This window comes from Simochromis diagramma, unplaced genomic scaffold, assembly GCF_900408965.1.
Source record: "Simochromis diagramma unplaced genomic scaffold, fSimDia1.1 OVJJ01000361.1, whole genome shotgun sequence".
Classification (NCBI taxonomy): Eukaryota; Metazoa; Chordata; class Actinopteri; order Cichliformes; family Cichlidae; genus Simochromis; species Simochromis diagramma.
This window is the reverse complement of record NW_024386860.1, coordinates 17,958,937-17,979,243: the sequence shown is the minus strand read 5'-3', so window position 1 is coordinate 17,979,243 and position 20,307 is coordinate 17,958,937. Positions and strand designations below refer to the sequence as shown.

The following is a 20,307-nucleotide window of genomic DNA, read 5'->3' as shown; positions in this document are numbered from 1 at the left end:
TGCCAGGTTCAGTGACTCACTGCCCCGCCTACCTATACAAAAAGGGAGGCACCAAAAACACATATAGACAAAAACACCATATAAGCAGAACCCAACTCCTAACACTCAGTGCAGGCTACAGTAGCCTACAGCTCTGTGGAGAGGAGGCACCATAGACATCTCATGGGAGGCACCGTTAGGTTGTTTAGCCTGTGATATGATACATTGCTGACCTAACCCAAAAACAGTAGTCTAGTCTAAGTATCACATTACAATTAAAAGAAACATAAAGAATATAAAGATTATGACTGAACAGAAGTTTTACTTAGGCTATCGATAAATAATTTCTTATAGGTTTCTGTACAATAGGCTGCAAATAGCCTGAATAATTTAAAAATGTCATTATAATTGTATATTTTTGTATAGCATAAAAATAGAGAAGTAACCTCTCAAGTTCACAATGACATTTTCTGTGAAAACATTTTTATTAGCCCTATACCTGAATTTGCATAATTTCATGAATCATGTTTAAAGTAGGTCCGTTACAGGCCTACAGTATAAACTTGTAAAGTGACTTACATATAATTCGTGTATTTTAAAAACAACTGACTAAAACTATAGTTTTTACAATATTTGTGCATGTCAAATTAACATAACTGTTTTGTTAGAATATTAAAGTATTTCACTGTTTTTGTTCCCAATATTTGTAGTTTTAACAAATAAATTTGATTATAATCACACATTGAAGTTGTAAATGTAACAAAAACATTCTGTTTAATAGTTTACAAAAATTCACTGTGATTGAAACAGAAAAAATATGTTTTGGGGTTTACTATACATTTCTGTAGGGAATTTACATGGTTTATATGTCAATTTCACTGCCATTTTTTTTACAGTGCAGAATCTGTAAACACATCAGCCATGTCCATGTCAGGGCAGTGACTGCTGAAAAATCATTTTATAGATGAGCTTTAATCTGTTTCCTGTTGTTTTTGGCTTTTGTTCCTCTAGTGTGTGTGTGTGTGTGTGTGTGTGTGTGTGTGTGTGTGTGTGTGTGTGTGTGTGTGTGTGTGTGTGTGTGTGTGTGCAGCAGTGAATGCACCGCTGTGTGGACAGGTACTCTGGTCTTAATGTGGAGTTTTATCAGACTGTGAAACACTTTGTGTTTTAAAACAGAAAATATTTGATCTGAATTTATTTTGAAAATCACCGTCACACAGCCGTCTCGTCGCTTTCACAGATTTTTCTGTGAACAGATGAGCAGCAGAAGTTTTCAGCATTTTACATTCAGATGTTTCACAAACTGTTGGATTGTCTGTCTGGGATTTCATAGCCAGTCATGTGACTGCTGTCCTGCCAATCAGCTTCACTGTATGTGAGACGTCTTATTGTTTAGCATTAAACTTCATGTTGTCTCAGCCTTTATGATGTGTGTTACTGGCATCAAATTCAAAATAAGAGCATAAAAATGAAGCAACTGAAAGTTCTGACAGGACAATAAAATATCAATAGACTTTATTGAATAGAGTTTACAATGAAGATGGATGCAGAGCCATGACTGTAGTTTACAGAATCAAACAGCAGCAGAGACATTTCTGAGACAGAAAAATGTATATTTAATATGATAATAGAGAGCATGAATGCCCGATTCACTGACATATACGGCATATCTACTGTTATATTGCTGGGTGCTCATTTGAACTATAAAGTATGAAGTCAAAAAGCTCAGACATCAGGCTGCTCTGAACACTCAGTTTCACCTTTTTCTCCTCTTGAACTTTCATATGTAGAGACAGGATATCATGAACATTTATATCTGAGACACAGAAGGTCCGCCCACCTGCTCACCTGCAAACTTTAGCTTCACCAATCAGAAGAAACAAAGAGGCATAAAACAGCTCGTCAGACACTCTGTGATCTGAGCTTAGGATAAAGAAGGATGATTTCCAACTGTCAGTCATGCAAAGCTACGCTGTTACAGTCCAGCAGTCAGAGTACAGAGATGGAAATAAGTTGAATTACACAGCAGATCATCTGAGGAACATCAGCCAATAACGTTCAGACTAAACCGCCACAGTCTTCCTTCTCACAGTAAGCGGCTGTCTCCTCCTCTCTGTGGAAAACCTTCCCATCAGGCTGCGTCCTCCACCTCAGCTTCACCTCCTCTCTGATCCCTTGCTCCACCAGCTTCTCCCTCACCTGAAACACAGTTTTCACACATTAACAGAAGCTCCTCATTAATCAGCCGTTGTTTCTGTAGTGAGCAGAAAACGTTGTTCGTGCTGTTTCTGGGGGAAATGAACTAAATGAACTGGCTGGGGATGAAACTGAAGTCTGGAATTAGGCCTCATTGCCTGTCATTGGTTCACGTCGTCTCCTCACAGTAATCTGAAATTAAATGACTTCTTCAAGTTACCAGTTAAAAAAGGTTAAATAATACAAATGGATGGGATTGCATTAAACGAGCCCCGTATCTCTGCAGCTGTGTGCTGTCACGTGTCCCTGAACCTGCACAGACTCACTGCTCTCTATCATTTCACAGTAGTTATAGCGGTCTGTTCCTTGTATCGGGGCCCGTGTGACCTCTGACCTGCTGCAGGATGGATTCTTGCACTGTGGGGTCGTTCAGGTCTGCAGATCCCGCCCTCAGCTGAACCTTCACTGACCTCGAGGCTGAAGGTTTGACATCTGCAGAGAAAGAAAAGCCCGATGAGCCCAGGAGGACCAGACTGTGCAGAAACACAGAGGACAGACTCACCTCTGGAGCAGAGGAAGGGGCGTTGGTCATTACAGTTATGACTGTTGAAGGAGCCTGTTGATCCGACTATTGTGGCACAGTTTACGCTGTTATCAGGCTGCCCGGGCCCCCACGGCAGGTTGGAGGCTGTGCTCGAGTTTGACCACGTCCACTTTCTGTACAGTCCAATCCAGGCTTCATAATAAGATGGCATCATAGAAGCGACCTGGGTGTTGTCCTGCGTGTTGGTGATGGTGCTCAGGTCTGTGTACGTCTGTCTGCAGTGAGACTGAGCATCAGACCAGGTCATTGAGTTCTTCACCAGGATGCGTTTGTTAGTCGCAGCTGAAACAAAAGATCAGACGGATTCAAACCTGCAGCTAAAATGTTCAGTTTGTCAAACCCTGGTACCAAAGTCTGAAACACTCACCGTCATAGCAGACAAAGTAATAAGTAGCTGAGCACGGTCTTGTGGACCATGATCCAGATCCAGTTATTATCACACACTCATCAGTCCCTGGCTGTCCCGGTGACCACATGTTAAACCAGGATGACTGAACTGGACCAGTTTGAGACCATTCCCAGCTCCTGGAGAGTCCAATCCACGCCTCGGTGCTCCCCGCCCTTTTCTGGGCTTCCTGGATGAGAGCTGAGCTGTTAACGATGGCGAGGTCAATGTACTCATCTCTGCAGTATTGCTGAGCATCGTTCCAGGACTTCTGCAGGTCAACCAGGTGGAGCTGTCTGACTAACTGATCAGACTGAAGATGGCAGACCATCACGTAACCTGAGAGGACACGAGTCAGTCAGCGCGGTCACAGACTCACCTCAGCTCGACTATTTTAGTCATCAGGAGAATAAATTCTTTACATAATACCACAACGCAAACTTTTTGTTGACATCTTTAAAGACGTGAATATATGTTAATATATGTGTCCTTCAAAGGATGTGTAACTCGTGTACTGGTTAAAAGCTGTTTTACGGTGCCTGTGGACACCTACACACTGGTTTCCTGCTCCAGGGCGAAACTCTCACATCAGGTTAAAAAGCTGCTTTAACAGTGCTAAGTTTGTTTTTCACTCTGGCCTTATTGCACATGTATTTGGACGATTTTTCCTCTTCAGTGTGCACAATGAAGGAAAACGACGTGTTAGTGGTCGAGGCTCAAAGCTGAACAACACGTGCACTAGGGCTGGGCCATATTATACCGTTCACGGTAATACCGGTACAATGTTAGGCAACGATAAGAAAATGAAATATCGTGACAGAATATGGGTAAAACGCGCATGTGCAGTGCCTTTGTTTTCATACGCACATGGCCGAAAAAACATGGCGGAAACGGAGAATGAGAAGGGGGAAAGCAGATCGTTGAGTGAAACGGATGAACCAGAATAGGTTTGTAAAAATGGTGCAACTTCAGTGACGTGGAACTGGTTTGGTGTTTGTCCGTCAGATCGTTCAGGTCCCAAAATCAAACAAACACTGCAGCGTCACTGAGAGTTAAAAACTGTCTAAATTCTTTCATCTTTAATAAAACGATCAGCATTGCTGATTTACCAGGTTTAACTATGAAGTTTAACATCCAAGCATCCATGAAAACAGAATTTATTACATTTAACAGAGTTAGAAGTTAGCAGGAAGCTAGCGGAAGTTAGCTCGCTAGTTTCGCTTGTTCTGACTGAGAGATTTCTGAAAAAGTTCAAACATACTGCTCTGCTATCACTTCCAACATAAATGAAGACAGGAAACTAAACAGCTGTGACGTTTGTAAAGTTACTGAAGTTGGGCTAGCTGGTATATAATGATGTGCTACGTGATCGCTAGCGACACAGCTATGTTAGCATAGCATAAACACTGAAGCTGGAGGATGAACGCTAACACTTTTCCACTCGATAAAAGTTAACGTGAAGGTTCCTGATGGTTAGAGACAAATACAGTCGCATGGCAGGATGCTGTAAACGGACCAAACTCGTCAGGAGAACAACTGAGATAATCCATCCACAATACGAGGTTAGTCATTAATATACTGCAACAACATGGGAATAGAGCCGCTGTGATAGAAAACAGCATTAATGAATCGATGGTACAGAAGTGGAGGAAGCAAGAAGAATGAGTTGAATAAAGTTTGATTTATCTGACTGCTTTGTTTCCCTTAATGTGTCTTATAATCCCGTGCACCTTATGGTCCGAAAAATACATATTTGACTTTTTTATTTGGCACACTGCAGTTTAATGTTGCAAAGCTCCTCTTTTTAACTTTGGTGGATGTTATACTTGGTTATGCTCAGGATATGTCAGCCCATTTCTACTGGAAATGCCTTTTGGTTAAACTTTCAGCAAGGAATTTGCATTTGCACTGTTAAATTTTTATGTATCTTTAATGCACATAAAACAGCTGCTTGTTTAAGTGAAAATAAATGGATGGGTTTTTGTGCGCTAGCAAAGTTGTGGAGTTGTATTTTGTCTCGCATCAATTATATTGTCAGTTCTATCGTTATCGCAAATTTTCAAATTTATATCGTGATAAATATTTTTGGCCATATCGCCCTGCTCTAACGTGCACACGGACGTGGTAAAAGCAGTCAGGATCTTTTTCAGCGGGCTGACGGGTTTGCAGCGTTTCAGGCTTTCAGTCAGATTTCTACACAGAAAATAAAATCAAGACGTGTTTTTCTCAGCAGTGCACACAAACAGCCACGTTCATGCACTGACTCTTCCCTCCTTTCTTTCTTTACTCTTTTACTTCACTTTATACAAACTGTTACAAACTGCCGACTATTAAACTGTCAATCAAACTTCTAACTGGACCCAAAGAAACCTTTAGAAGTTCAGTTGACATGACAAAGGTCTTTGGAGGTTGTTCGAGTGTTCCTGTGACTGCTTGAAGCTCGTTTACAGACACCTTTAAAATAATCCCTATGGAGCAGTTCACTTTGTGCTTTCTTTGACTTTCTGATATCAAACGTTTTATTCAAACTGTAAATGAGGCGACTGAGATGAGTTCACAGACCTGAGAGCAGCAGCAGGATCAGTCCACACCTCTTCATGACTGAGAGCTGAAAAACTGTGAAGACGTCCTCATGAATCTCATCTGCAGCTGCTCGTTCATTATTAATCATAACACTTAAAGCAGCATCAACAAAGAGGCAGCTGTCTCTGTCATTCACTCCATTTCTATCTAATCTAATCATTCAAACAAAACTATCAAACATATTCAACATTTGAAACGTTCAACTTTAAAAATGTTGTCTTCCTTCAATTATCATCATTTTGTTTATTAGAATACCAGACAATGAATGTGTGAGATTATCAAATAAACCAAACATATGCAGAACATACCCGACACGATGAGACGTCTGTGCAGCTGTGACACAGTCAGAACTCTTCATCTGATATAAATGTCATCCTCGCTCCTCCTCCCACGTCCATCAGAGACTTTGTAAAAGTGGTTTTAGAAAGCAGCCCAGTGGTCATTAAAGTGCATTTGATTAAAGATGCTCAGAGTCGTTTAACTGAAGATGACTTATTCAAAGTTAGTACAGATGCAAACAGACTGACGTCTGGCAGAACGGGCTGTGAACTGGAGCTAAACGAGGTCACAGGCGTCGAACCATGAAACTAGGACTGAGGTTAAACGCAGTAAACGGGCCGTTCGGTTTCAGGCTTCAGTGTCTGTGAGAGGAAGAACATGCTCCTCCTCCTGACTGGAGGTCAGCGTGTCTGCTGCATCATCAGCAAAGATGGACGCACTTGGAAATGTTTGCGTCTTCATTTTAATCCAAGACGGAGGTTTGCTTGCTGTGCATGTGTTTGCATGGATACAGCGCTGATTCTCTGCCCGACCACTTCAGTCTTATTTGAATAATGTTGTCATTATTAGAATTGGGACAAAAGAGCGTTCAAGCTCGACTCCTCCAAACAAATCAGTGATGATGACGACACAACCCGACACATTTCACATGTCAGTTCCAATCATAGACAACAAACAGTTTTTATTTTGTTCTTTGTTTGTTTGGCTTCAGCGTCTTTTTAATGATGTTACAGTTTTAGTGCATCTCCTCTAAAAGTGCAAAACGTGCTTTGAGAGTCTCACACAGCACCACTCCCAAAGATGGAGGCTCAGTCACAGACAAATAAAATGCACTGATTTTAAAGTCACCACTAAATTTCACTGAAAGAAGAAGCCAGACCTGCCCTGGATCATGAAAAAGGTGCAGTTTGAGCACTGTGGGTCCTTTTAGTCATCAGCCACAGGCTAAGCTGCTGGTTTGCTGACGCTGAACAAAGATCTGGTTTCCAGGAATTATTGAGTTCGATCCTTTATTTCTACTGGTCACGCTCAGTCAGGTTAAATGAGCGCAGCTAATGAGCTGCAGAGGTAGCAGAATCAAAATGCTTTATTAATACCAGAGGAAATAATGTGGTCACAGTTCCTCCAATACAATCAATAAATAAAATATAATATGCTACAAAGTTACAAAATATAATAAAGTAGCTCCGATATATAGCTTTAATTCTAAATATCCCAGTTTGTTACACAAAATTTAATATAGATAGTTAAATTAAGGCACCCCTCAACAGATTTGGCATGAAAAGAAGGGAAGTAACATGGGGAGTCCACCTTAACTTTATTCACTGTAGTGTCTCAGTGCTCGTGATGCAGGGGCAGTGTAAACGGAGGATGGATGGAGGGGGGTGGGTGCTCCACCTTGGATATGACGATGATGATTACACTCCTGTTCACTCAGTGGAATTTTTCTGCTGCTGGGCCCAAACTCATCCTTTCCTTTTACTGAGCTCACAGGTGAAACAGGCTCTTCCTCGCTCCAGGCTTCTGTGTAAATGCATGTAGCCCCGCCCCTTCTAAGGTCACATGATGTTGCTCACTTGCTGAGTTAAAATACAGGATTTTTTCCACTTGGCAAGTAATTTGGAGGCAGAATAAGGAAGCCGTATAAGTATTTAATCTTGTCTGTAGACTGTATACTACAAAGTTCAACACAGCCAGACTTTCTTTGAGTCAGCTGCCTCAACAAAGTCTTAAAGAGATAATAAAGACAGCGGTTATCAACTTTCTCTGTTGAGATGGGCTTTTTAACCCTGTGAGGTCATCATCACTGATGACCCTGAACCTAACTGTCCCAAACCCTGTGTTATGGTTAGTGTCAGACGCAGAGTCAGTATAATAAAGATAGCTATGAAGGACTTTCAGGACATGCTTACTAATCTACAGCCTAATAAATCAAATGAATATTTCCAGAAACTGATCACAGGTGACCCCTCACATCCTGCCCACCAATTCTTTGACCCGCTGCCCTCTGGTCAGCACCCCAGCTCAATCAGGTCCCACACACCTCCCCCCACACCCCACCCTGACCACCCACCCACAAATCAGAGCCATGGTCTGGGTAACCCTCATCACTCAGGACGCTCACACACAGACTCAGTTTGCACTACTTCAAAGCACGTTGCAACCTGTTCTTCCAAATTGTTTATTTCTGCACAGTTGTTGTCGAGCACCCACAATTTCGTTGTACATGTTCAGCGACAATAAAAGGCTATTTTGTTTAATTCTATTTAATGTGAGGAGCAGGATTTTTCAATTCAGTTCAATTCAATTCAATTTTATTTATATAGCGCCAAATCACAACAAAAGTCTCCTCAAGGCGCTTCATAGATACAGAGAAAACCCAACAATCATATGACCCCCTATGAGCAGCACTTCGGCGACAGTGGGAAGGAAAAACTCCCTTTTAACAGGAAGAAACCTCCAGCAGAACCAGGCTCAGGGAGGGGCGGGGCCATCTGCTGTGATTGGTTGGGGTGAGAGAAGGAAGACAGGATAAAAGACATGCTGTGGAAGAGAGACAGAGATTAATAACAGATATGATTCAGTGCAGAGAGGTCTGTTAACACATAGTGAGTGAAGAAGAAACACCCAGTGCATCATGGGAATCCCCCGGCAGCCTACGTCTATTGCAGCATAACTAAGGGAGGATTCAGGGTCACCTGGTCCAGCCCTAACTATATGCTTTAGCAAAAAGGAAAGTTTGAAGCCTAATCTTAAAAGTAGAGATAGTGTCTGTCTCCTGAATCCAAACTGGAAGCTGGTTCCACAGAAGAGGGGCCTGAAAACTGAAGGCTCTGCCTCCCATTCTACTTTTAAATACTCTAGGAACAACAAGTAGGCCTGCAGAGCGAGAGCGAAGTGCTCTAATAGGGTGATATGGTACTACAAGGTCATTAAGATCAGATGGGGCCTGATTATTTAAGACCTTGTATGTGAGGAGCAGGATTTTGAATTCTGGATTTAACAGGAAGCCAAAACAGGAGAAATCTGCTCTCTGTTTCTAGTCCCTGTCAGGACTCTTGCTGCAGCATTTTGGATTAGCTGAAGGCTTTTCAGGGAGTTTTTAGGACTTCCTTGAACCATGCCACCCTCTTCCCAGGAGGAAGGGCAACAAACTGGCTATTATGTTAAGATTTGTAAATTGAAAGCACAAGAACACGCTGCTGAAACAAGGAAGAAAATTAAAAGGATCTAATGTCTTTATCAATGAACATCTAACCAAACACAATGCTGAAATAGCCACAAAAGCACAACACCTTAAGAAGCTGGGAAAATTTCAAAGCACTTGGACGACAAACTGTAAAATATTCATTAAACTAAACGGATCACCAGAGGAAGCCAAAGTTCTGACCATTAAAAACATGGCGGAGGAGGAGTTGGCCGTCCGACTGGGGTCTGGAGAGTGGGGCCTCCCTGCTGCTGTGGAGTCGGGGCGGTCTGCCTCTCCCCACCGCAGGGAAAAGGGTAACACCACCTGGGTCTGGGTGCAGTTCCCCCCTCCAGGGGTAAGGGCACCTAGACCCGGTTCGTAGAATACGCTTGGGGAGTGTGATCGTGTGTACAGCGTCTCTTTATGTCTGTCTCCACGTTGGTTGAGTGTGGAGTAAGTGCATATGAGAGCATGAGGGTGGGAATGGATGTTTGTGTCTGTGTGTGCCTGTATGTCTGTGTCTATATGTCAGGTTGGGTATCAGACGCCACCTCTCTGGGGACATCTCAGGCCCTCCAAGGTATGGAGGCCTATCTCCCCCTACCACCACTTCCCCTGCCGGTGGCGGACTCCCTCAGGTGTCGGTGCGTTGGTGGTTCTTTGTGTCCGGGGACGGGCGTCCAGGTACACACCGGCTCACTCCTTGGCGGCCGCTTATCGGGGCCTGGAGCCTGGGGCTCGCTCGGGCCACTTCGGGGGTGGGGTGCCCCCGGCCTCTCGGCCTGGGGCTCGGTCACTCTGGCACAGCTGGCTGCTGGCGGAGCTCACGGGCGCGTCACTGCAACCCCCCCTGGCTTCTGCTCCGCGGCTGCTGAGTGAGCCCTCATCTGGGACTCTCCTCAGCTCTTTCTGGGACAGTGGCGCGGCTGCCCCTCTGTTGGTCTTCCTTGGTCTCTTGTGTTCTGGGGGCCTCTGGATGTCTGGAGTTTTGATCTCCTCCATACCTGCTTCATGCCCTGGAGGACGGGGCTGTGCCCCCCCCCCCCCACACCCTCTAGCAGATCATTACATGAAGGAACCTTTTAAAAACAAGCGCGTCCATGCTCACAGGTGTAGACACGGGTGATCACACCCACAAACTACACCCTTTTTGGCTCCTACCTCAAAGCACACTGTGTGCTGTTGATCTTATGTGCTGCACAATAATGTTTAATATTTAGTATTTACTGTCATATTCCCATATATCATTGTGATGCTGTTTATTCTATTACTCTTGTTCTCTTCTGCTTGTTTTCTTTTTTCTTTCTCAACAGGTGAAATTAAAAAAGTATCTACTGATATCTACTGTTAGCTACTTTATTGTGATGGTGCCGTTTTTTTTTATTATGTCGCTCTTTGTTGTTTGTTTTCTCTTCTGGTTTTTTATCTCCATACAGGTGACCCAGGTGTTTTTTGTTTTTTCTTTCTTCCCCCCTTCTCACCGTCTCTTCTCCCCTTTGGTTTTCTTTCTCTCCCTCTCTTTCTTTCATTCTTTCTCCCTGTCCTATCCCCCAGTCATGTCCCGTTTGTAGCAACTGAAAATAAAATAAATACATAATTATAATAAAGGTCAGTCAAATGGACCAATATGGCAAGGCCATGATGATCCACTTGGCATCTTTCTTGGCCTTCAGACACAATTCTGATGGCTAAAGATCCGGGACAGGCAAAAAAAACAAAAAAACATGGCAGATCTCGAAAAATATCAGTGAGCAACACGATCTGGATGACAAACAAGGTAACAGACAACCACACACTCACTTATGACACACACTGGAAGGAAGAACTCAGACACATCTGGAAGAAACAGCTGCATCAGTCAGACAGTTGCAGAATATGATCAATTGGAACTGAAAACATTTAACTTTATGGATCACAATACACAGGAACATGAAATAGATCCAGACAACAACTTCTTCTCATCTATCAATAACAGCTGCTGTTACTATACAAATGAAGACTACAATCAGAGGATTCAAACTGAGAATAAATGATCAATTATCCACTTTAACTGTAGAAGTCTCTATGCTAATTTTAATCATATCAAAGAGTATCTTAACCAGTTTTCACATCCATTTAGTGTCATTGCCTTATCAGAAACTTGGATCAATATGGAAAAAGGAACAGACTTTGAACTGGAGGGTTATGAATTCACATTTATAACCAGGCGAAACACAGGAGGAGGAGGAATGGCCTTGTATGTGGACAAATCTTGAAGTTCAATGTGGTGGATAAGATGACGATGGTGATCGATAATGTACTGGAATGTATTACAGTTGAAATGTGTAAACAAAAAACAAAAAAACAAACAAGATATGATACAAACCACTGCAGCACAGTACCTGTAATACCTACAGCATGTTCTAATCGCTCTAATAGGATATTATGGTCGACAGTATCGAACGCTGCACTGAGGTCTAGCAGGACAAGCACAGAGATGAGTCCACTGTCAGAGGCCATAAGAAGATCATTTGTAACCTTCACTGAAGCTGTTTCTGTGCTGTGATGAGCTCTGAAACCTGACTGAAACAAAAGATGCCAAAGTGATGATTACTACAGAGACAATCAAGAAGTAGGAAAAAAATAAATTCTTAATATTAAATATTTGTAATATAAAAACTGCCAAATCAGTACAATTAGAAGTTAGATGTAAAACGTGTCTTCAGTCGGTCAGCACAGATCATTTTAGATGAAGAGTTGAATCTGAACACTCTTTTATCAGAGTTATAATATAATTACAGCTTTACTCAAATAACCACAAAGTGGTGAGGCAGAGAGACTGTGCTGTATCCATGCAAACACGCGAAATGCTTCTGCTTTAGATTCAAATGACGATGCCAAGATTTCCGTCTGTACTGACAAATGATGCTAACATTCAAAAGTTTTTAATACAACTTCATTTTAATGGAGTAAAACTGAAGAGAGAAGTAAAATAAATCAACTGACCCAACGTCTTCCATCTCTTTGATTTAACAGCTTCACACCTTTGACCTCATTCACAGCCTGTTCTGGTCGGCGAGTCGTTTGCATCTGAAATGAGTGTGAATAAGTCAACTTCAGATTTATATGCCTGTTTTTGCATTCAGAAACGACTCCATAAATCTTTTAACCAAATAGACTTTAATGAACACTTCTATATGTCTAAGAACACGTGCCGGGTTTTTACATAGTTATTGATGACTTTCTGAGAGAGGAGGAAGAGGAGGGAGGGACAGATGTATATTTAGAGGGACAGTCTGGGTGTCTCGTGGACAAACACGCTGACTCCATCTCCTCACTGCAGGTATGTTCTGAGATTCTCTTTTGTCTCATATTCATGTGAAGCGATGAGTAATAATTCATGTTGATGGAAGAATCATTCAGTCTGTAATATCTGTACATTGGCTTCATTGGGCCACATTGGTGCATTGGGTCTTCAAGTCTGGTTTGAGTGATTTAACAGGAATTTAACACTGTTTCAAGTTCATGACAGAGCTGGTGCTGTCAGCCGGTGGGATAGGTCAGTGTCACTGTGGAACTGTAGACTGGAAGGTCCCATCTATCATTAATCGTCCCAATTTGGAGAACAAACAGGAGTAATGCCAGGGTTGATTTAAGGCCTGTGATTATCCTCCTTCCTGTATCACAGGAATGTGATGCTAAACACATGAAAATAATGTCTTCAGACTCCCACAAAGGAACACGCTGACAGTTTACAGTGAGAGATAACTCAGTAACAATAAAGAAGTGTCCCTCTGTGCTGATGATGTTTTTGTGTCCATGATGAAATGGTTGCAGAAGAAGTGCTTACAGTCTCCGAGCTGTCCGTCATGAAGTGTGGTGAAGCGCTCCTCCTGCTGCTCTCAGGTCAGCAAACATGTCTCACTCTCACACATTTAGTTACAAGAAAATGTGGCGACCTGTCGGCCTCAAACCTCAATAAACTGAAACTGTGTGCTACGAGGTGAGAGTGTGATTATCAAGCTTAAAGTCAGTTTCTTGTTTTCATCTTTTCACCTGCTAGATCACCATAGCAACTGATGATAAACACATAGCTTGGTCTGGAGCAGGTTATGTGTGGCGTTTCTGTGTAAAGTGCCACGTTTTACTGATTCTTTTATTTACAGCCTGATTTCAGTGTATCTCACCAACATGACTGAATGAAGCTGTGACGTTACGCCATCACAAACAGCTGGTGTTGTATTGCCACTGGAATTTATATAGATTCAGTTAGTGATGCAGAAATCGCATAAATGTTTTGAGGTTTAATCTGTTGCTGGGTGTTTGTTGCTGGAACTGCAGCTAATGTTCAGTTCAGTTTTATTTATACAGCACCACATCACAGCAACAGTTGGTTAAAGACTCTACAGTAACACAGAGAAACCCCAACAATCAGATGATCCCTGTGAGCAAGCGCTTTGGTGACAGTGGGAAGAAAAAACTCCCTCCAGTATAACCAGGAAGGTATACTGGAGCTAATTTTACTTTGATCTGGAGAAATTTTATTTTCACGACTTCTGCAGAAGAGTGGAATACCTGAACAGACATAAAATAATTACTTGCCAAAAATATCAAACTTTGTGTGGTTGATCGCCTGTGGACCACTTTGGTTTTTCAGATGTTAATAAATCAAAACGATTCACAGTTATCAGCGGAGACGAGCAGAGTTTGTAGCTTGTTGAGTCAAAGCGATAAACGGAAGTTTTCCTGGCACAGAATAATCGGTGACGTTTTGGGTGGCGTGTGTTTTTGCAGTCAGGGCTGTCTCTTGTGTTGTCTCTCAGGTTATGTGGTCGTTTGCCAGTTTCAGTCTGGTCAGTGCAACAGACAGTTCCACTTCGTCACTCAGTCAAAGACCTGGACCGAAGCTCAGCTTTACTGCAGAGAGAAGTACACCGATCTCGCCAGCTTCACCAGCAAAGACGAAACTATGGCGGCCCAACGGCTGGTGGGGAGTCAAAAATTCTGGATCGGACTCTTCAGGGTCTGGAAGTGGTCTTATACTGGAACAGGTAAATCAACCTTCACAAACTGGGGCAGAGGCGAGCCTGGTGTGGGGAAGTGTGTGACGGTATCTACATTGGGATTCTGGTCGACCAGAGAGTGTTCAGAAGAGAAGCACTTCATCTGTTACAGCGGTGAGTGGCATCGGCACCTAAAAGCACCACGACGAAGGAACAATAGTCTCTCAGATAGATAGATATATTTATATATTTATATTATTATGTACAACTAAAACATATTTAGTCGAAGAAAAGATATCATGATCAGCATTTCTTAAAAATATCAGCTTGTAGTTTAAAAAAGGCGAATGTTGTTGGTGAACATTTCCAGCCTGTGCTCTGACTCTGTCTGCTCGTTTCTCTTCCAGGTGATGCTGACCGTTACATCCTGGTGCAGGACTCGAGGAGCTTTCATGGCGCTCGGTCCTACTGCAGGGACAGGTACACAGACCTGAGCACCGTCAACAGTGTGGTGAACAACACGGAGATCGTGACTCTGCTGGCGTCACACACGTATGATAGTTATTCAGTGAATGGAAATAGATGGCCGATTTCCTCTTTCTCACTTGCCTGGATTGGTTTGAGCAACAGCTGGGAGTGGTCCGATGGCAGCGACGTCCAGCTCCTGCCTCTGACTTTGCAATCAGGAGATGGGGACTGTGTGATGGTGGACCAATCATCATCATCGTTGCTTTTCCAGCCATGCGATAATACCCACCCCTTCCTCTGCTACCAGGGTGAGTCTGTGCTCACTGTTACTGCAGATCCTGATCCTCCAGGTCTGATCGGCTTGTTGTTCCTCTGCAGATGTCCAAACTCCAGTGTTGCAGCGCAGCGTGAAGGTTCAGCTGAGAGCGGGCTCTGCAGACCTGAACGACCCCGCAGTGCATGAGTCCATCCTGCAGCAGGTCAGAGGACACACGACACCCTGTTCCTGCAGCAGAGCTGCAGCAGAGCCCCACCAAACTGCAGCCTCTTGCATCTTTAAAATAAAAAACCAGAGGATCATTTGGTGGCATTTTCCTCTTGTCTGCATGTCCTCAGTCAGCAAGAAAGAAAATAGTCAATGACAACAGTGTTGTCATGAATTCAAGAATTTAAGAATGAAAGTTCAGTTATCCTGGTATTTTCAGACTCCTCGGTGATTGTGCTGGTTGTAAATCAGTCACTGTGTCTTCATCAGGTTTCAAACACTTGTTGACTTTACACACTGTCATAATGTGTGAAAACTGTGTTTCAGGTGAGGGAGAAGCTGGCGGAGCAAGGAGTCACTGAGGAGGTGAGGCTGAGGTGGAGGACGCAGCCTGATGGGAAGGTTTTCCACAGAGAGGAGGAGACAGCCGCTTACTGTGAGAAGGAAGACTGTGGGTCGGTTTAGTCTGCACACCAGGAAGTGACATCATCTGTGTATTCATTATTACTGGCTGATGTTTTAATGATAAATCGATTACGTCTTTTAATCTTTAGAAGTTATCTGACTGACAAATATCAGTAGCTAGCTCCTAAATTATTGTGTATATTAGGGTTAGTAATCGAGTATATGTATGTGTAATGTTTGAAAAGTAATTACTCTGTAGATTAGTGTTGCTGGACCTCTAATCACGACTCTCCTGAGCAGGGTGACGCTCTGCTTTGAGGGTCCTGCTGTGGTGTCAGGAAACAAATGATTTTCTTTTTAATAACTATGATTTTTCTTCTTCAGCTGTTTTTCTCAATGCATGAAATTTGTAATGTTCATCTTATGAACTAAATAAAAGAGCAACTTTACACACCTCTACTTTTTCACAACTTACGGGTTATGATGGCAAACAGGCACCAATAAAACTAATTTGAATACATTTCATGATTTTGATTCTTCAGTTAAATCAGAGCTCAGATTGTCAGACACACCTTAAAAGCCTGTGGTGCACAGCCTCTTAAAATAAATCAGTCAAATTTAAAATCAAACTGTTAAGTCAAATTGTTGAATGTTGTCATTGTGTTTCTTAAATTTGTAAAGTCTTAGTTTAAGCAGCAGGATCAAGACATTCCTTTGATCCTGACCACCTCAGCCTCTCTGTGCTGGGGGAGGTTTTATTGCAGATACATCCTGTCTGACAGATCTGCTTCTTGTGTTGTAAGCGTCCTGCTTTTATGACCCTTTTGGTGAGCAGGAGGTCACACAAACACACCCCCATCACACACATAGACACATACACACAGTGCCTTGCCTTTTAGAACCATTGGGGGGTTTTATGGTGGGAGGTGTTGTGTTGTATTGTGTAAACTGTAACTATCATGGGAATAAACAGCTGCGAGGAAGCTGCTCTTTGAAGGATTTGGGCTAGAGACAGGTGAGGAGCATTGCTCCACCTCCTGGTTCTGACCAAGCTTCCCTCGTTAGTGAGTTAAAGAAGATGTTTTGTTTTGTTTTTCGTTCTTCATGAGGAATAAGTCTCTAAACTAGCGAGGCCTGTGGAAACACAGACCCAACACAAACCTTTAATTAAAGGTAATATTTGAATGTGGTTTAATGCGTATGTTGGTGATCTGTTGGTAGGAAGTAACTAAGTTAGCTAAGAGAGATCAGAGGGAAGCAAACTAAACCAATATCAGCAGTTATTAAATGTTTATATGTAGGCAATCTATGGTAATGTTTTTCTATAACTTACTATAAAATTTGATTTACAAAGAAATGTGACGCAGCTCTGACTCTCTGTCGGTCTGACTGCTGAACAGAAACCTGTCCCCGCTTCAATAAATGATGAATTTATTTAACTTAAAGAGGAGCTGTATATGAATTGGCAATAAAATGCTGGTCTTTTCTTGTGTGGACACCGGCTACATGCAGAAACACAGTGAGGACTTGTATACGATCACCTCTTTACTCGAACCCTCGGATAACCAAAAAAGGAAAATCTGTTACTGTTGCTAAATATCTTTTTTAATCATGCATTAAGCTGATAGCATGAGAATTACAGCTTTAATGGGTTTGATTTTTCTGAAAGAGATAAAAAAAATACAGTTAGTTGATAATAAGCAGCAACCATGAGTCCAAACGTTCATAGAAAAAGCACAGAAACACAGCTTTGTCGTATTTAAAGTATACCCAAACCTAAAAACAGATGATGATCGCACAGTATTTGAACAGTTTATTCCCAGAAATAAATCCAGAGGTTCCTTTGTTGGAAGAGACGGGAGCAGAGCAGACCTGGAGTTTAATCACAGAGTCGGGAGAGCAATGAGACCAGTGAGACCAGTGAGACCAGTGAGGGTTAGCGGTCCATACAGAACTGGTGTTTGGTGTCAGTGAATGAAGACCAGTGACTCCCAATCATCAACGCGAGTTTAACACGAGTACATAGTTTATCGTGTTCTCTGTTACCTCTCATAGACAGACTGATTATTCATGTTCTGCACTCTGTCCATAGCTCTAACATTTTGTTTGACTGTAACATTATTTTAAATCCAGACAAACACTGAATCTTTACAGCTTGTAACCTAAAATAAAAAAATCAAGGAATAAATCATTGATCCCGTCCTAGTGTGCAGACTAAACCATCACAGTGCTCGCTCTCACAGACGGAGTGATGAAGGGCCGTTTGAACCATTTAGAAAAGAATAGAATAGAATAGAAAAGAATAGAATAGAATAGAATAGAACAATCCTTTAATTGTCCCACAAGGGGAAATTTGGGTGTAACAGCAGCAAGAAAGACACGTATACAAACAAACAGTACACAGGACAAAAACACACATATTTACCTGACGTTTGCGCCATCGGTACGATTCGCTTCAGACCAGCACGACCTCCACTGTCTGTGCTGGGTACTGCTGCCATCTGACCACACCCGCTGCTGTTCAAACCATTTCCATGCACGGTGACCTCATCAGAGGCGTTTGATGCCAGCAGAGCGGCGACCTTCATGCTGTTGCTCAGGTTTGTGTACCGAGCCTGATAGCAGCTGCATTATGGAAGAGAGACACATGTTTCTGTGCTTTGTGCAACTGATGAACCCAGTGAGTCCTACAATAACAATCGTTTCCATGGCTACAAGAAGATGCTAAATGACTGAATCAGTGAATGTTTCATCTCACTTCTCTTTCTAGTGAGCTTGTCTTCATAGAGCCACAAAATGTAGAAAACGGCTGACATGAAGAGAAGCATCCAGTCTGCTGAACTGGAAACAGTTAAAACCGTCCAGATAATAAACATCTGCTCCTCTATCAGAAGGTCATCGTAATTTATGTAAGTCCAGATGTAGTATCAGGAAAGGTAAGTGCTCATTAAGGTTTATTTGGTTAAAGATATCAGGAGTCTTTTCTTTATGCAAAAATCTGCCTTATTCAAATTCATTTGAGAAGCAAAGAGTCCTCAGACTGACCTCCATCAACCACCACATGGTGAGTGAATGAAGTGTGAAACCATGAAAGCAGACTGAGGTGATACCCTGTAAGCTGTGCTCGTGCATTCATCCTCTCTGACCTTCTTCTGCACTTCTAGTCTGTGAGTGTAATAAAGCTTTTCTCACAGCATCAAACCTTGAACGCGTCTGCTGCATCAGGCCTCAGGTTTGTGTCTTCATTTGAATCTGAAGCAGAGTTTTGTGTGTTTGCATGGCTGCTTCACCACCTCAGTCATATTTGAGTGAAGCTGTAATTATTATAATTCTGGAAAGAGCAGAAAAGCTCTACTTGTTATAGAAACAAATCAGTAGCAGCAGACTGAGGACACAGCCCGACACGGTTTTGTTGTAACATCAGGATATCTTTTTTAAAAAAATTGTGTTTTTAGCATCTTTGCATTTGGTGCGAAGTGATAAAGTGAAAACAGACAGGACACGCCCCTTCTTTTCTTTATTATCCACCTCGATTTCCCAGTAATAAACTCTATTTTACTAATTTGCTAATTATCTTAGAGTAATACATAAAATTACTTTCAAAACATGTTAACATCTCAAATGTATTTAAATAATAATACATTTAAATAGGTAAATATATATATTAACAAAATAAAATATATTTAAAATCCAATATATTCACTCACTGGACACTTTGTTAGGTACACCTGTTGAGCCCTGATTATGTAACCAGCCAATCACGTGGCAGCAGCTCAGTGTATTCAGACAGGTAGACGAGGGCAAACTGACCTGTTGAAAGGTCCACAGTCACCTGATCTCAGTCCAGCAGCGCACCTCCGGGATGTGGTGGACCCACGTCTCCGAGGAAGGTTTCCAGCACCATGAATATAACAACAACAACACAACGGGACAGAGGTGACGGTTGATGTTTATGACGTGTTTTTATGTCTAATGTGTTTCCTTATGTTAGTGAGGGACTCGCAGCGAGGCGTACCTAACAAAGTGGTCGATGAGTGTATAAACGTGTTTCTGACGCTCCGCTGTTTCCCAAACCTGCAGCAGGTCTGTAAATACCACAGGTTTCCGGTGACGACCAGCAGGTGGCGGTAATACGCTCACAGTCGGGACGTCACCTGCGCGGACCAGAAGAAGAAGCGGGGCGGAAGTTATATCTGTGTTGTGTTCGTAACGGTTCTTGTTGGTTCCGTCGTTGTGGTTGTCTTAGCGGCTCCAGGCTAAACCGGGAGGACTCGTGTTACCGTGAATGTCGACTGCGTGCGTGTCTGTGGATGGAGCGGACGGTGACGGTGAGTCCATCACATCTCGGCTGAACCTCCGGTGTCGGAGCTGGTCTCTGACACGGGGCTCTCGGCCCCCTTAGCGGCGTTTCGGGTCCGGGTCTAGCTCAGCGCAGGTTTATTTACACAGCGCCAAATCGCGGCGCCACTCGTCAGACCACGCCCCGAGCCAGCACTTGGCGACCGTGGGAAGCAAAAACTCCATTGATGACGATGACGTCATGGCGGTGTTTGGGACGCTCCTCTGTGTTTACATGATGTTCGCCTCACCTTGGCCCTCAGGCACGCGCTCCGTGACGTGACTAGTGGAGACACGCTAAACCCTGTAACTGAAGGACTGATGAGAGGTGAAACTTCCATGACCTGGATGACCGAGATCCTCCACAGACACGCCTGCGTGTGTTTGATGTGTGGCTCTAACGGTTTTTCCCGT

General features: G+C 42.8%; 4 protein-coding genes across 5 annotated transcripts in view; 3 read left to right on the top strand and 1 right to left on the bottom strand.

Moving 5' to 3' along the window:
• Positions 1 to 1,471: 1,471 nt before the first annotated feature.
• Positions 1,472 to 20,307, bottom strand: part of LOC120733150 (macrophage mannose receptor 1-like) — a 26,449-nt gene continuing 7,613 nt past the window's right edge. The window contains exons 2-7 of the mRNA XM_040031221.1: positions 6,056 to 6,436; positions 5,727 to 5,780; positions 3,147 to 3,503; positions 2,738 to 3,061; positions 2,570 to 2,667; positions 1,472 to 2,178 (exon numbers count right to left, since the gene is read on the bottom strand). Of these exons, the coding sequence (XP_039887155.1) occupies positions 2,038 to 2,178; positions 2,570 to 2,667; positions 2,738 to 3,061; positions 3,147 to 3,503; positions 5,727 to 5,763 (957 nt within the window). The 5' untranslated portion in view covers positions 5,764 to 5,780; positions 6,056 to 6,436 and the 3' untranslated portion in view covers positions 1,472 to 2,037. The remainder of the gene's footprint in view (positions 2,179 to 2,569; positions 2,668 to 2,737; positions 3,062 to 3,146; positions 3,504 to 5,726; positions 5,781 to 6,055; positions 6,437 to 20,307) is intronic.
• LOC120733165 (L-selectin-like) lies at positions 12,208 to 14,532 on the top strand. Its single transcript, XM_040031248.1, has 2 exons — positions 12,208 to 13,101; positions 14,019 to 14,532. The coding sequence occupies exons 1-2, from the start codon at positions 13,023 to 13,025 to the stop codon at positions 14,432 to 14,434; spliced, it is 495 nt and encodes a 164-aa protein (XP_039887182.1). The 5' UTR covers positions 12,208 to 13,022; the 3' UTR covers positions 14,435 to 14,532.
• On the top strand, positions 14,560 to 17,029 carry LOC120733169. The gene is made up of 3 exons (XM_040031252.1): positions 14,560 to 14,974; positions 15,045 to 15,145; positions 15,478 to 17,029. Exons 1-3 carry the CDS (start codon positions 14,902 to 14,904, stop codon positions 15,613 to 15,615), a joined length of 312 nt encoding a protein of 103 aa, XP_039887186.1. The 5' UTR covers positions 14,560 to 14,901; the 3' UTR covers positions 15,616 to 17,029.
• LOC120733140 (transcription intermediary factor 1-beta-like) overlaps positions 19,367 to 20,307 on the top strand; it is a 7,329-nt gene continuing 6,388 nt past the window's right edge. The window contains exon 1 of one of the 2 annotated variants that reach the window (XM_040031201.1): positions 19,367 to 19,491. Coding sequence is in view for 1 of the 2 variants with exons in the window: in XM_040031199.1 (XP_039887133.1) it covers positions 19,866 to 19,883 (18 nt within the window). In the remaining variant the exon portion in view is untranslated. Of the gene's footprint in view, positions 19,492 to 19,606; positions 19,884 to 20,307 lie in introns of those variants that run through there. The other variant, XM_040031199.1, reaches the window with a different exon arrangement.